General features: G+C 44.3%; 2 protein-coding genes across 4 annotated transcripts; both read right to left on the bottom strand.

The window, feature by feature from the left end:
* LOC8084708 (haloacid dehalogenase-like hydrolase domain-containing protein At2g33255) lies at positions 3,125 to 6,166 on the bottom strand. Of its 3 annotated transcripts, none has more exons than XM_021458273.1 (6): positions 5,629 to 6,166; positions 5,472 to 5,514; positions 4,880 to 5,038; positions 4,695 to 4,755; positions 4,239 to 4,415; positions 3,125 to 3,633 (listed from the first exon to the last, which is right to left on the bottom strand). In XM_021458273.1, exons 1-5 carry the CDS (start codon positions 6,026 to 6,028, stop codon positions 4,242 to 4,244), a joined length of 837 nt encoding a protein of 278 aa, XP_021313948.1. In that variant the 5' UTR covers positions 6,029 to 6,166; the 3' UTR covers positions 3,125 to 3,633; positions 4,239 to 4,241. The 3 variants fall into 3 exon arrangements, with proteins under 3 accessions (XP_021313948.1, XP_021313947.1, XP_002454776.1); XM_021458272.1 differs by having other exon boundaries at positions 4,281 to 4,415; positions 5,629 to 6,147; XM_002454731.2 differs by lacking the exon at positions 4,880 to 5,038 and having other exon boundaries at positions 4,281 to 4,415; positions 5,629 to 6,141.
* LOC8084709 (GDSL esterase/lipase At5g33370) lies at positions 10,002 to 11,883 on the bottom strand. The gene is made up of 3 exons (XM_002454732.2): positions 11,536 to 11,883; positions 11,301 to 11,428; positions 10,002 to 11,175 (listed from the first exon to the last, which is right to left on the bottom strand). Exons 1-3 carry the CDS (start codon positions 11,783 to 11,785, stop codon positions 10,420 to 10,422), a joined length of 1,134 nt encoding a protein of 377 aa, XP_002454777.1. The 5' UTR covers positions 11,786 to 11,883; the 3' UTR covers positions 10,002 to 10,419.

Below are 13,057 nucleotides of genomic sequence, written 5' to 3' on the forward strand. Positions count from 1 at the left end.
AGTTGTTAGAGTTCTCAACTGTAAACTGGGGTCCTTTCCAATAAAGTATCTGGGAATTCGAGTAAGTGACTGTAAAATAACTAAGGCACAATTCAGGTATGTTAGCGACAAAGCTGAAAAACAGTTAGGAACTTGGCAATGTGACTACTTGTCCTCAGGTGGCAGGTCAGTGCTGATTGATTCATGTTTGTCTGCCATCCCTATGTATACAATGGGAGTATATCAACTTTATGAAGGAAACTATTAGCTTCTGGACTCTATCAGATCTAAGTTTTATTGGCAGGGCACATGCAAGAAACGTAAATATCACATGATTAAATGGGAAGCACTCAACAGGCCAAAGGAGGCTGGGGGGCTAGGTTTTATGGATGTTAGAGCTATGAATACCTGTTTACTTGCCAAATGGATTGACAGATTGGAGAGGGGGGATAACAGTATCTGTTGCAATATTCTAAGAAGGAAATATTTGGGTGAGAAAAGCATTTTCCAAGTTAGAGGAAGACAAGGATCCCAATTTTGGAGATCGTTACTTGATATCCGAGAGTGGTTTCAGAGAGGCCGAGTTGTTCAAGTAGTCAGTGGCCAACAAACTCGTTTTTGGCATGACTGCTGGCTAGGGGAATGCCCTTTGAGGATCCTGTTCCCTCATATGTTTAGCATTGCGGTGAACCCTGATTTAGATGTTTGTCAAGCTTGGACAGAGGACCGATGGTCTGTACCTTTCAGAAGATAGCTCCACGGGATCCATGGTTTGGAGTGGGAACAATTGCAGGGCTTGTTAAGAGAAGTTACTTTGGGTGAGGGAAGAGACAAAATGGTTTGGGCATTGGATCAATCAAAAAAGTATTCCTCAGGTTCCTTATATAGAGCTATCACGTTTGAGGGGGTGAGAGATCAACAGTTAATGAATGTATGGAAGTGCAATATTCCTTTAAAAGTCAAGATCTTTATTTGGATGGCAGCTCATGATAGAATACAGTCAGGAGTCCAGCTTAAGAGAAAACAGTGGACAGGGCCGGAAGAATGTGCGGCTTGTGATAGCCTGGAAACAGCAGATCACATCTTATTCCAATGTCCCATCGCAGTATACCTGTGGTCATTTCTTAGAGTTTCCTTGGGATGGTCGTCCCAACCGACTAATTGCACAGATTTTCTAATAGAGTTCGCTGAAGATTGTAGAGGAGCCAAACGCAAGGTGACACTTTTTATATGTGCAGGGGCGCTATGGACAATTTGGAAGACGAGGAACGACATGGCTATCAACAAGAAGGTTCTCACTTCCCCAAAGGCTATCGTCTGCAAAACTTTGATGCTGATCAAGACTTGGCGCCCTCTCTTGAAGTCGAAGCTGGAACCTACTGCTGAAGAGATGTTAAGCCTGCTTACAGCTAGTGCGCAGTAGTGTAGGGAGGCTTTGTGGTTTTGTCTTCTTTCGGGAGGTGTTAGCTTTTGTTTTGTTTAGCTAGCTGTTTAGCTGGTTCTGCTAGTCCTGAGGGTTCTGTGGACTAAGTTTGGAGTTCTTTTGATGTATGGTGTGTCACATTGTAAACTGGTATCCCCAGTGTTCGGACCTTGAGTGCTCGTTACGCTTTCTAATAAAGCTGGGTGAAAGCCTTTGGTCTAAAAATAAACTAAAATAAAGGAATAAATTGTCTATCTAATTTATTAAATTATATTAGAGAAGAACCGTAGGTATCTCCATACTTATGCCATCTGTTCACTGCAGAGCCGGCAATCATGGCCTTATTTAGTTGAAGTATGAAAATTTTTTGAATGTCACATCGAATGTTTCGTAGGATATCGGAAGGAGTATTTGGATACTAATAAAAGAACTAATTACATAACTCGCTTGGAAACTGCGAGACTAATTTATTAAGCCTAATTAATCTATCGTTAGCACATGTAGGTTGTTGTAGCACTTAAGGCTAATCATAGACTAACTAGACTTAAAAGATTTGTCTCATGATTTACAACCAAACTGTATAATTAATTTATTTTTTATCTATATTTAATAATCTATGTATACGTCCAAATTTTTGATGTGAGAGATGGATTTTTTTTGGGTTGAAGACATGGACCCATGAGCTTCTGTGCCAAGATTAGATGAATGATTATGGTGGCAGTTATCTGGTACTGGTTCCCGTGAAACCGGAAGAAGGGGACTATGGCCTTGTTTAGTTCCCGACACGAAATATTTCGTGACAATATAACAATTTCGTTTGTTTGTGGTAATTATTGTTCAATCATGAACTAACTAGGTTCAAAAGATTCGTCTTGCCAATTTTAACCAAACTGTGTAATTAGTTTTTATTTTCGTCTATATTTATACTCCATGTATACGTCTAAAGATTCGATGTGACGCAGAATATTGAAAATTTTTGTATTTTTAGATGGAAGTAAACAAGGCCTATGGTGCATTGTGAAAGAAGGCACTGCCTCCATCCCGAAACGGATAGAACACAGTAGTAATATTTATGATCCAAGCTATATGTATTACTTATATGACCAAGCCTGCTTGGTTAAATTTATTTGCCGAATCTAATAACCATTCAACAATGTTTTTTTTACAAAAAATCAGCCAATAATGCTTTAGCCATGACTTATCAGTCAAACGAACATATGATAAGTTACTTTTGGAAAGATACTTTGGCCGTCTGGCATTTCATCCCAAAGATGCCTGTCAGAAATTTCTCTCCAAAATCCAAACTATTAGTGTTCATGGTTCTCAGGATATAAAATTCAGGAGACAAAAACATTCCAAGCTGCTATTATGAATTAGTAGCTGCAGGATATCTCCCAGCAGAAGAAATCAAATAGAAGCAACTGATGCTCTTTGCATCACCAAGAAGATTAACCTAAGCAACTAATGCTGTGTGAAAGAAAATGCCGGGCCTTGTTTAGTTCCCCAAATATTTTGTAAAATGTTTCAGATTCCCCGTCACATCGAATCTTGTTGCACATGCATAGAACATTAAATATAGATAAATAAAATAACTAATTACATAGTTTATATGTAATTTACGAGACGAATCTTTTGAGCCTAATTAGTCTTTGATTGAATAATATTTGTCAAATACAAACGAAAGTGTTACTATTTATATTTTGCAAGTAAACAAGGCCCAAATTGAACGAATGGTATCCATGGTTTTTTTTATTGTTATATTCTGAATTGTCAGATACTTATGGCCATTTCAGTCACTAAACGACACAAGCTGATTTAGTTGGGGACAACATATGATAGTAGATTTACAACAAATCGAATCACTTCATTGCCATTTCAATGACATTTAATCCACATTTGGAACAGCCATCGCCTTCTGGCTGCAGGCTCTAGCAGGGCTTCTGATACTTGAAAGTTGAAATGGCATCAACATTGTCCACATTATTCAAGGTGTTGGTTGGGTAGCCGATTTCACATTAGCGGCCAAGTCCAATAAAACTTCGCTGTCATATTCTACTCTCAGCAGGTACTGGTGCCAAATCGAAGTACTCCTCCAGCACAGTGAACACTTCTGTAAGCGAGGCCACCTTGAAGTCAGGTTTAACTTCCTCAGGCAAAGAATCATGAGGACCATATCGCCCTGTTTCATCTAGCAAGCAAGTAAAAGCTCCTGCCCTCTTTCCACAAACAACCTGAATTTTTTCAAATGACAAGTAATTAAGTGAAAGCGCAATGCGACCAACTTCAGTTTATAGTTTACCAAAAACAAAATGCAAGAGAATACTTAAGGAACTAGTCAGTTAGTAAAGCAACATGAGACCAGTTTATGTTGGTTTAGCTATGATGCAACTATGCAAGGACAATTTACAAGCACAGAGCCAGGGACTCAGGGTTAACTTTTAAAAAGAAAATGTTACGGTGAAATTGCATGTAGACATGAGCCGTGGAATTTTATTTCTGGTTATTTCATCATGCCAATTGAAAAATGGAAGAGAATGTGCAAGTGCAACTCCCTCCACTTGTTCTTAGTCAGCATACTAGGATTTTAAAAGTTTTAAAAGTCTAGTTCACAGATTTTGACGAACACTAACATAATATGCATGCTGAATGTCTAAAAGTATATAAACAGATTCATAATTGGATTTTTTTTAATATGACATTGATTTTGTAGCGATTTTGACGAACACTAACATAATATACATTGTAAAAGAAATGGGTGGCCATACAACCCCTAAAGGTTTTTTTTTTTTTTCAAATCGTAATACACCTACTAAAAACGAATGGAGTATATGGCAACCTTTTATACGCTACAGCTTATAATCAGTTGAAGAACGCTCACATCATCCTTGAGACTGTCGCCGACCATGATCACTTCGTGTGGCGGAATGTTCCAAGTGGAGCATATGTGAAGCAGTGGAGCTGGATCTGGCTTATAGGGGCGAAATTCTCTACTAAGTGCAGGAGTGAACATCATCTGAAGAAATCCCAAACACAAAGGTAGAGAAGAATAAACTCACTAAATGCAATGGCATAATAATTAAAAAATTGTACATCTGTCCCACTTCAGTAGTGCACCACAATGACAAGCAATGAATCAGATCACTGAAAGAGCAAATAATAGGGGCATGATATCATAATAATCTGGGAAAAGTTACTACATTATGATAAAACAGACTCCACAGGTATGAGAGCCAGAAATAACCAAATGGGCACGCCAAAATAGTAATCAGCAGGAGGGTAATCAACAGCTTACACCAAATCTTTGGTGAAACAAATCAACTGCGTCCTTCACATTACGGGTGATCAAACCTCTTCTGCAAAAAGTTGAGGCCCAGGAATCAAAAGCTGAATATAAATCTCTAACGCAACAAAAGACTGACAGACCAAAAAATAGATTGCAGTTATTCATGCATATTAGGAAAGATAAACTCAACTCACATTTTTAAAATGACACAGCACACATGCTCGACAATAATCATGAACTGGATTGCTTGTGTCAAGCAACAGTACCCACTCTGGTACACGCAATAAACTAGAGAAGTGACAATCAGCCTTTCAACAAACAGCTGTACAACATCGATGTTAGTCGAATTCTTTCTGATCACAATAGATGATGTATTAGAACACCTGCTATTGGCATCTTTTGAAGTGGCAGAAGATTCTGCTTGTATAAAAAAATCAAAGAACGTCCTGCTATTGGCATCACAAATGCGTAGTATGTATGGATGAAAACTTAAACTTAATCAGCACTTCAGCAGTACACTGTAAGTACAAGTTTTCCTTGCATAGCAATTGCTCTTAATGTCAAGTTTCTGCAATCCAATATCCAATCAGACATATCATTTGGCATCCACTCTTGATCATCTGCATCACGATCGATTTTGAAGCACCTAGGTTTGGAAGTGGAACTAGCAGGTGGCAATACTACGCGTAACCAATGTCAAAACTGGAGCAGTTCCACACACAGTGTGTCAATGCGAGGGAAGCAATTTAAGCTGCATTGTGGAGGTAGCAACTAGCAAGCACTGACCTGATCTGCTTTGCGTCCAGGAAGCCGCATAGCTCCGAGGCCCCTGCATACCGAGGACAGATCGCAAGCAGTCACACACCACACCGAGCCACCGAACTAGAAACTAACAAGAATCCAAAAGCAGCAGCAAGGCAAGCACTGGTGGTGGCCGCCTGACCGGGCATGATCTGGAGGCGGTCGAGCCCCTCCTGTTCGAAGCGCGCGATAACCTCGTACGCGTGGCGCTGCTTGTCTGGCGCCCAGTCCTCGATGCAGTGGAGGATGTCGACGGCGCCTCCCCCGGCCGCGCGCGCCGCGGCGTAGGCCGCGTCCCCGCCGAGCACCTCGCGGTACATGGCCTGGAAGTCGATGACGGGCACCGTGAGGGTGCCGTCCATGTCGAACACCACCCCGCGCAGCGGCCGCCGCCTCGGCCCCGGGGCGGGCGCGGCGGAGGCGGACATGACCCGGCGGCCGGCGACGGCGCGGCGGCGGGGGAGGGGCGCCGCGCTCGCGGTCGCGGCGAGGGGGCCGCCGAGGAGCAGGCGGTGGGGCCCGAGGAGCAGGCGGGGGAGCATGCGTGGCGTGATCTGGGCCGCTGGATGGGCCCGTATCGGGTGGCTGCGGTGGGGTTTATGGGCTTGCGCCTGATTGTCTTGTCTGGTGCGGCCTGCGGGTGGTGTTTGGCCTGGGTGGAGGGGAGTGTTTCGCACTGGCGGACTTTCGCTGTCCCATGCTGTGAGGGGAAAGTAATAAATTCGGTTATATTTATTTTATTGACCGATATTTATATAGGATTGGGAAAGAAAAAAAACTCTTTTCTTAAGTAAGCACGAGCTTATGATCGAGTCATGGAGGAAGACTCGTTAGGGAACTGATTTTCAAGGAAACACTCATTTCCTCCTTCGTGCTGTTAGGATAAAAAGAATCAGAGAAGATGAGATCATTTCGGATATTTATCTATGCTACCTTTGCCTTGTACTCTATTGCTAGTAAAGAGCACGTCTGTTTCTCAAAAATAAAAAGGCCTTGTCTTTCTCTCAAAAAAAAATGATAATGAGCTTATCTTTCTCGATTTATAGATCTTTTCAATGATACAAACTATATACTATAAATATTAATATTTTTAATATACATTTTATTAAAATCATTTCTCAACAAGCGAAAACAACAAATATTTTGAGACGGAGGAAATACCTATTAGTCGAGGCTATCAAGGATTTTTCTTGGTAGCACAAGTCGCAATACAGGTAGCTCAACAATCAAATGAGCAGACTGTACAATCCTGTTGGGTAAGACAAGGCAATCTTCTTCGTTATTGGGTCACGTAATGCAGCTAGTTTTATTTTCTTTATTTTTACTTGTTCGCTAGATCATTTCTACGGCTGATGTTAAATGCCATACTTTTTCAACAACAATATAGTGTAGGAATTTACCATCAGTAAATAGTAATTACATCAAAACGTTTGGACTCCCTCATCTGACCATACCATGTGCAGACGTGCTGTGTCGCGGTATATATCCAGCAATTCACAGTGACGGTTGTTTACGCTAACACGGAGCACGGAGTAATAAGCCGGAGTGCCGGACTACGGCACAGAGAAGATGCAGCAGGGTGAATGTGTATTCCTAAAATCTGCTCCTGTCCTGTCATTTGTTGCACTGCAGAGCCGGCAATCATCTTTTTGATCCCGCAGAAGAAGTACAACTACTCCACCTCATTTGGAGGCTATTCAATTCTTCACTAGCAATAGCATTGTACCAGCGGTAGCGGTACCGTGCACCTGCCTCTTTGGCAGGACGGTGCATGGAAACCAGTGAACTAATCTCTTGTGTCAAATACATGTCTCGACTTGTTCGCTTGATGTTTTTCTCTCACAATAAATCAAACAACAAGGCTGCATGGTACACGCACAGGTCGTTCGGAGCCCGGCACACACATGTGCTCCATCCCTAGTTACAACTCATTTAAACTTTGTTCTAAATCATTTTTCTTTTGATTCTAATAAAACTTTTAAAAGACATTAATATATTCAAGGCCAGTTTTAGTAGGATTTTCATTTGTATTTATATGACACATGAGCATATTTGATGTCTTGTTAGATTAATTACGAAGAGATATAAAAATAGTTTTTATAGAGGTTTTTTCTTTTCTGGATACATCATTTCAATGCACTCTCACAATATAGGACATGTGGAGTTTAACGAAACTAATTTGATAATATATACATGTGGAAAGATTTTTCTGTAAATTAATTTGAAGTTGAAATATCGAATTTAACGACATTTGTTTAGTTGAAAGAGAGCTTGCTTTTTTCGTGTTCTCACGTGCCATTTTTAATTGTTATTTTTTCCACGAACCGAATTTCATTACTCATGAGCAATGAAATTACAATAATGATAATACTTTTATCATCTGAGCCCTAGTTTTTGTTATCAGAAACGAGACACGTTTTAGGTCTATTTGGCACAACTTCACTGACATCTTCATAAGTTGTTTGAAGTTGTTTTTTTTTTCTGCCAAGCTGTCATTTTGAAAAAAAAGCTTCACCCATAAAATGCAAGGTTATTTGTGATATTTTATAATCTCTTTCTACTATGTAAAGCTGTTTTGTCAAATGAGACTATAAAAAACAACTCAGCTTCACTAATAGAGCTGCTCGTTAAACCAAAACAAATAAACAACTTAATAACTGGTAAAGCTAAGTTGCGTTAAATGGGACCTTCGCGTCTCTCTGCAGTGCAACCCCATATTCTAGGATACGTCACACACATACTAGCTACTGTACTATCCAGGATCCAGCTGCATATATACATAAATATGCATCCTCAGATTCCAGGGGACTGTCCCCTTAATTTGGTAGCAGCTTCACTCGAAACATGATTGGCACTGCAAATGGTGTTGACACTATACTAAAACCTCATCCCCTCCATCATCACTCTAGTCTCCACTCTCCAGCTAGTTGCCATCAACGAACAACAGCAGCATGCAGGTATATACCAATGGTGATCTGATGACCTCTCCTAATACCCCCTTTTTGAGGAAACAAATTGATACGATGATCACTGCAAATTGCAACACAAACACATGCTTTGTTACTGTGGGCTGTGGCTCGCTGATTCTCATTCTCCGATGCCTACGCTAGCTACACACCATGCATCTAATCAATAAGTGGCATCTATCGCTCTCAGGCTGCCAGTTCATGTGCATTATTTGCCATGCAATGACCTGCTAGCGACAATGACCTGCTATCAACCTCTGATGATGCTTTATTTCCACGGCATGCAGCGTCGTCGTACGAGGATCATCCATCAAATGAACCGCTAGTGTTGCATCACCGTTCCTCAAAGATTCAAATGTGCTTTACTGTGTGTGCAGGAGGCGATGACGACCTGTACAGCCCAAACTGTCAATTATCATAGAGCAAGCAGTGAATAATCACTACATTACGGTTTACGAAGGTAAATTTATACTGCACTGGGGCAATGCAAGCTGAGCCACGGTCCATCGTGTACCTGGCCTCACCAAGACTCTGAGATATAGTTTGGATCTGGGTAATTCGAGCGACCGACGGGATGATGACGATGAGTAGAAATCCTGTACTTTTTTTCTCGATCGAGAGAAATCCTGTACTTGAACCGATCGACTCTAGACAGTCCTGTCCTGTCCTAGATGAGATGAGATCTCTACTGCTTCTGCTTGCCTTTAATTTACTGATCCTTATGTTTTCGTTTCATCCTCTTGTACAGTACAGTCTAGGGAACACCAAAATTCAATGGCCTCCATAAGAAGGTGAAGCTGTGGCTGCATTGCAATGCTGCATGCACTCACTTGTGTAGGGCAGTTCTTTGTCTTTGTCCACCTGCAGTAGTCCCACCAGGTAAATAAAACACAGAGAGACAAAGGCAACCTTCTTCTACTGATCTGAGATCCTCCTAGCTATTCCTGTCGCACATATACTGTCTGAAAACTTCACTTCAACAACAGTGCATAGCAGCACTGTTCTTGTAAGAAGAAGTTGATGCTCGAGACTAAGAGACCATTTGGCAGGGATCCAGATTCTGCTAGAAACGTTTCTATGTTGAAATAGTAATCGATCATTTGGTAAGAATTGGTGAAATGTTTGGCTATTGATCCAGATTCTCCTTGAAATGAACTAGAATCACTACAAACACCTATTTGGGTGATTCTCATTCCTAGCACAAAAACGAGAAATGTTTCTCTGAGAAGAATTCGAAACATTTGAAATATGCAGCTGAGGACAGTTTGGCAGCAATTCTGGCGATTCAACTGCCGATTTTTCTTTCTTTTCTTCGGTCCAAGTAAAAAAAAGAAAAAGACTCGGAGTTAATGGCCCGGCCATTGCATTCAATAATCAATACCATACCAGTCTCGATCAGCTCTGCACTGCAGATTGTATCGTCAGGACGCCCGCCCATCCAGGCAGGAATTCAGGCTCACTTTTGCGAATCAAGCTAGGAACGAAAATGACACCACTTTTGGTAGCTAGCTAGCAGCTGAAAATTCATTTATTAAAAAGAAGCAAAAAATTATGAATCCCCTGAAAAATTTATATAAATTATAAGAAGCTGTCCTATATGACAATTGACAAGATATGGTCGTCACTGTCACACACTTACACGGTACATGCAACCACACCGACATAAATTTGAAACCCTGCATGCAGAAAACCACATCTGGATTCTCTGCACTTGACGACGACTGAAACCGATCGAAGAAACTGATGATGGCTTGCACTAGCTACTACTACTACTAGCAGCCAGGACTAGCTAGGGAGTACTCTCTCTACACACACACACACCCTCAAAAACTCGAGATGATATCCAAGGAACGAACGCGATCGAATTGCATGCATATATGCAACAAATGGCGATGAAGCTGAATTAGCTGCTGCAGATGGCCGGAGGCCTGCATCCATCATCAGGCCGGCGGATGACATGCATGACATCACGGCAATGTGCTTTGCTGCTGCCTCTCGAGTTCTTCGTCGATGGCGAGGACGGTGCTGAGGTTCATTGGCGCGATGTATTCCACAGAGCCCGACATGAACTGCTGCACGATGAGGCGGTTGGCGCGCTCCGTGGGGTGGAAGGCGTCCCAGAACACGTAGCTGTCGCGGTCGGCGCAGAGGCTGGACACCATGGTGCACAGCCCCATGCCGTTGAACCTTCCCTGTCCGCAGCACGCCTCGGTGGCGGTCTCGAAGCCGTACGCCTTGGGGTCGTCGATGAAGTCGTCGTGGATCCGCTTCATGTTCACGCCGACGAACACCTCGCCGCCGTGGCGTGCGTTGAGGTCCTGCAGCAGGGACATGAGCCGCGGGTTGTACATCTCGGCGGCGCGCTGCAGCTCCGGGTCGCAGGTGCCGTCTAGGCTGTGCAGCGCCAGCTCGGCCGGGACGCACCCGATGGGGCCGACGCCCTGCACCAGCACCCGCCGGGCGCCGAGATCGTACATGTGCTCCAGGACCTGGGCGTACTCTGACAGGATGTAGGAGACGTAGTCCGGCAGCGAGAACTCACGCGACCGCGCCGAGTAGGGCACCAGGTAGTAGTTGTTCACGAAGTCGTTGCCGCCCAGCGTGATGAGCACCAGCGCGCCGCGCACCAGCCGGGTCGCCGCGTCCGCGCCGATCAGCGCCGTCAGACGCTTCTGGTACTGCTCGAAGTAGCGCAGCTGCTTGGCGATGTGGATGATGTTGGCCTGAAATTGATGAAATGCATGCATGCACGGCCATTACTTATATTATTATTATTATTATTATGTTGCTATCATTGTGAAGCAGACATCATGCATGTAATGTAATGTAAGATTGTAATGTAACGTACGAATTGGATTCCGGTGTCGTTGAGGATGCCCACGCCGGCGGACGCGAAGTTGGCGCCGACGAGCATCTTCTCGCCGTCGAGCTCGGGGCTCAGGTACGGCAGCACGGGCTCCGCGCCGAGGTGCTCACCTGCGTGCGTGCGTGCGTGCATGCATTCGTGCACCAAGCTAATTAGTAACTGGAAATCAGGAGTCAGGATCAGGGACTCGACTCCGACCGTCCGACGACGACTCAACTGATAATGTCCGGCACGTTCTTGCCGTTGCTGAACCGCCCCGTGGCGCGGTGGTCCGGCGTGTCGATGCCGTAGGGCGGCGAGTCGGCGCGCGCCGCCGTGATGAGGTAGTTGTTGTTGCCGTTGTCGACGAGGGAGTCGCCGAAGACGAAGAAGGCGCGGGCCGCGTCGGCGCCCCGCGCCGCCAGGAGCACGGCGAGCGCCCCCAGGCAGAGCACGAGGGACACGAGGCGGCAGGTCGGGGACGCCATAGCGGGCGGCGCGCGCTGTCAGTGTCAGTGTCTGTGTCTGGTGATCCTGATCGATGTCACTGAACACTGCACAGCGGCGCGCGCTTGGAGGTAGTAGCTTGGAAGGCTCGTCATGTTCGTGGCCCCTTTTATAGTGCCGTCGTCGCCCATGCCGCTGAGGGAATGGATGATGGATCAGACAAGAATGAGAGTAGTCACTCGCGTCCCGTCCCGTCCCGTCCCGTCCGATCGGTGGTTGGTGACCGCCATTACTGCACTGCTCTTCTGTTCTCCACAATCTTGGGCCTTAATCAATCCTGCTCTGCTGCTAATTCCATTTTCCATTTCCATTTCTGTGCTGCAGTTTTCTTCTCTTCTCCAATTAAGACTCCCAATTGCCGAGTCCAGCTTCTTTCACATGTACACAGTGTCACAATCGGGTGTTTACTTTACTTCCACATTTGCATAAACAAACGCAATGTGTTCAGTTGAACATGGCATGAGTTTGGCATCGATCCAGTCCTGGCAGCACGGATCTACTCTAACGCAGGACAGAGTCTGTCTGACAGGTCTGAATCAATGCTAAAGAGCCGAATAAAACTCAACTCAACTGCAAGGAGCGGCGCATCAGTGAGCTTTCTGTAAACGCACGGCGTTGTCCCCATCCCAGGTTTGCATTGCTACTGGCTGCTGAGACACTCCAGACTGAAACGGGAATGTGCCAGTTCTGCTGCCACAAGGGTTTACATTACAGCGGCGATCGATCAGATTCAGAGCAGCTAGGCATTGGTGGTGTGGTATTCATGAGGGCAGTTGGATCTATCCATCTTATCGCCCGTGTAATGATGCCTGGGGTTAGTTGAGGATGAGCTGTATGTAGCGAGCTAGATGGAGTGAGCCTTGACAGTGAGCAGTACTGCAGTAGTAACATCGGTTTGGGTGAGTACTTTGCATCAACATCCCACGTGCGGCTGTTCAGTGTTTTCTTTTCTCATCAACTACTGCGTCACTGTGTCTGTGGAACTTTTGGGTTTGTTGGAGTGCTGGAATTTCACAGAGGCTGTACTTGAATCGGTTCAGTTTCTCAGGAGATATGTAGTAACAGGTGGAATTTTCCGCATTCCAAACAGGGCATAGAACAACACACAAATTCAGTTTGTAGTTTCAGACAGAGGCCAGCGACAAAACTGCATCTGTCCGCCAAAGTGTTAGGAGATGATGATGAGACATTAAGTCTTATTGGAAATTACTCCATCCATGTACTGCTTGTGCCACCTTTGTTCAAATGATTTA

Source organism: Sorghum bicolor, chromosome 4 (assembly GCF_000003195.3).
Source record: "Sorghum bicolor cultivar BTx623 chromosome 4, Sorghum_bicolor_NCBIv3, whole genome shotgun sequence".
NCBI lineage: Eukaryota > Viridiplantae > Streptophyta > Magnoliopsida > Poales > Poaceae > Sorghum > Sorghum bicolor.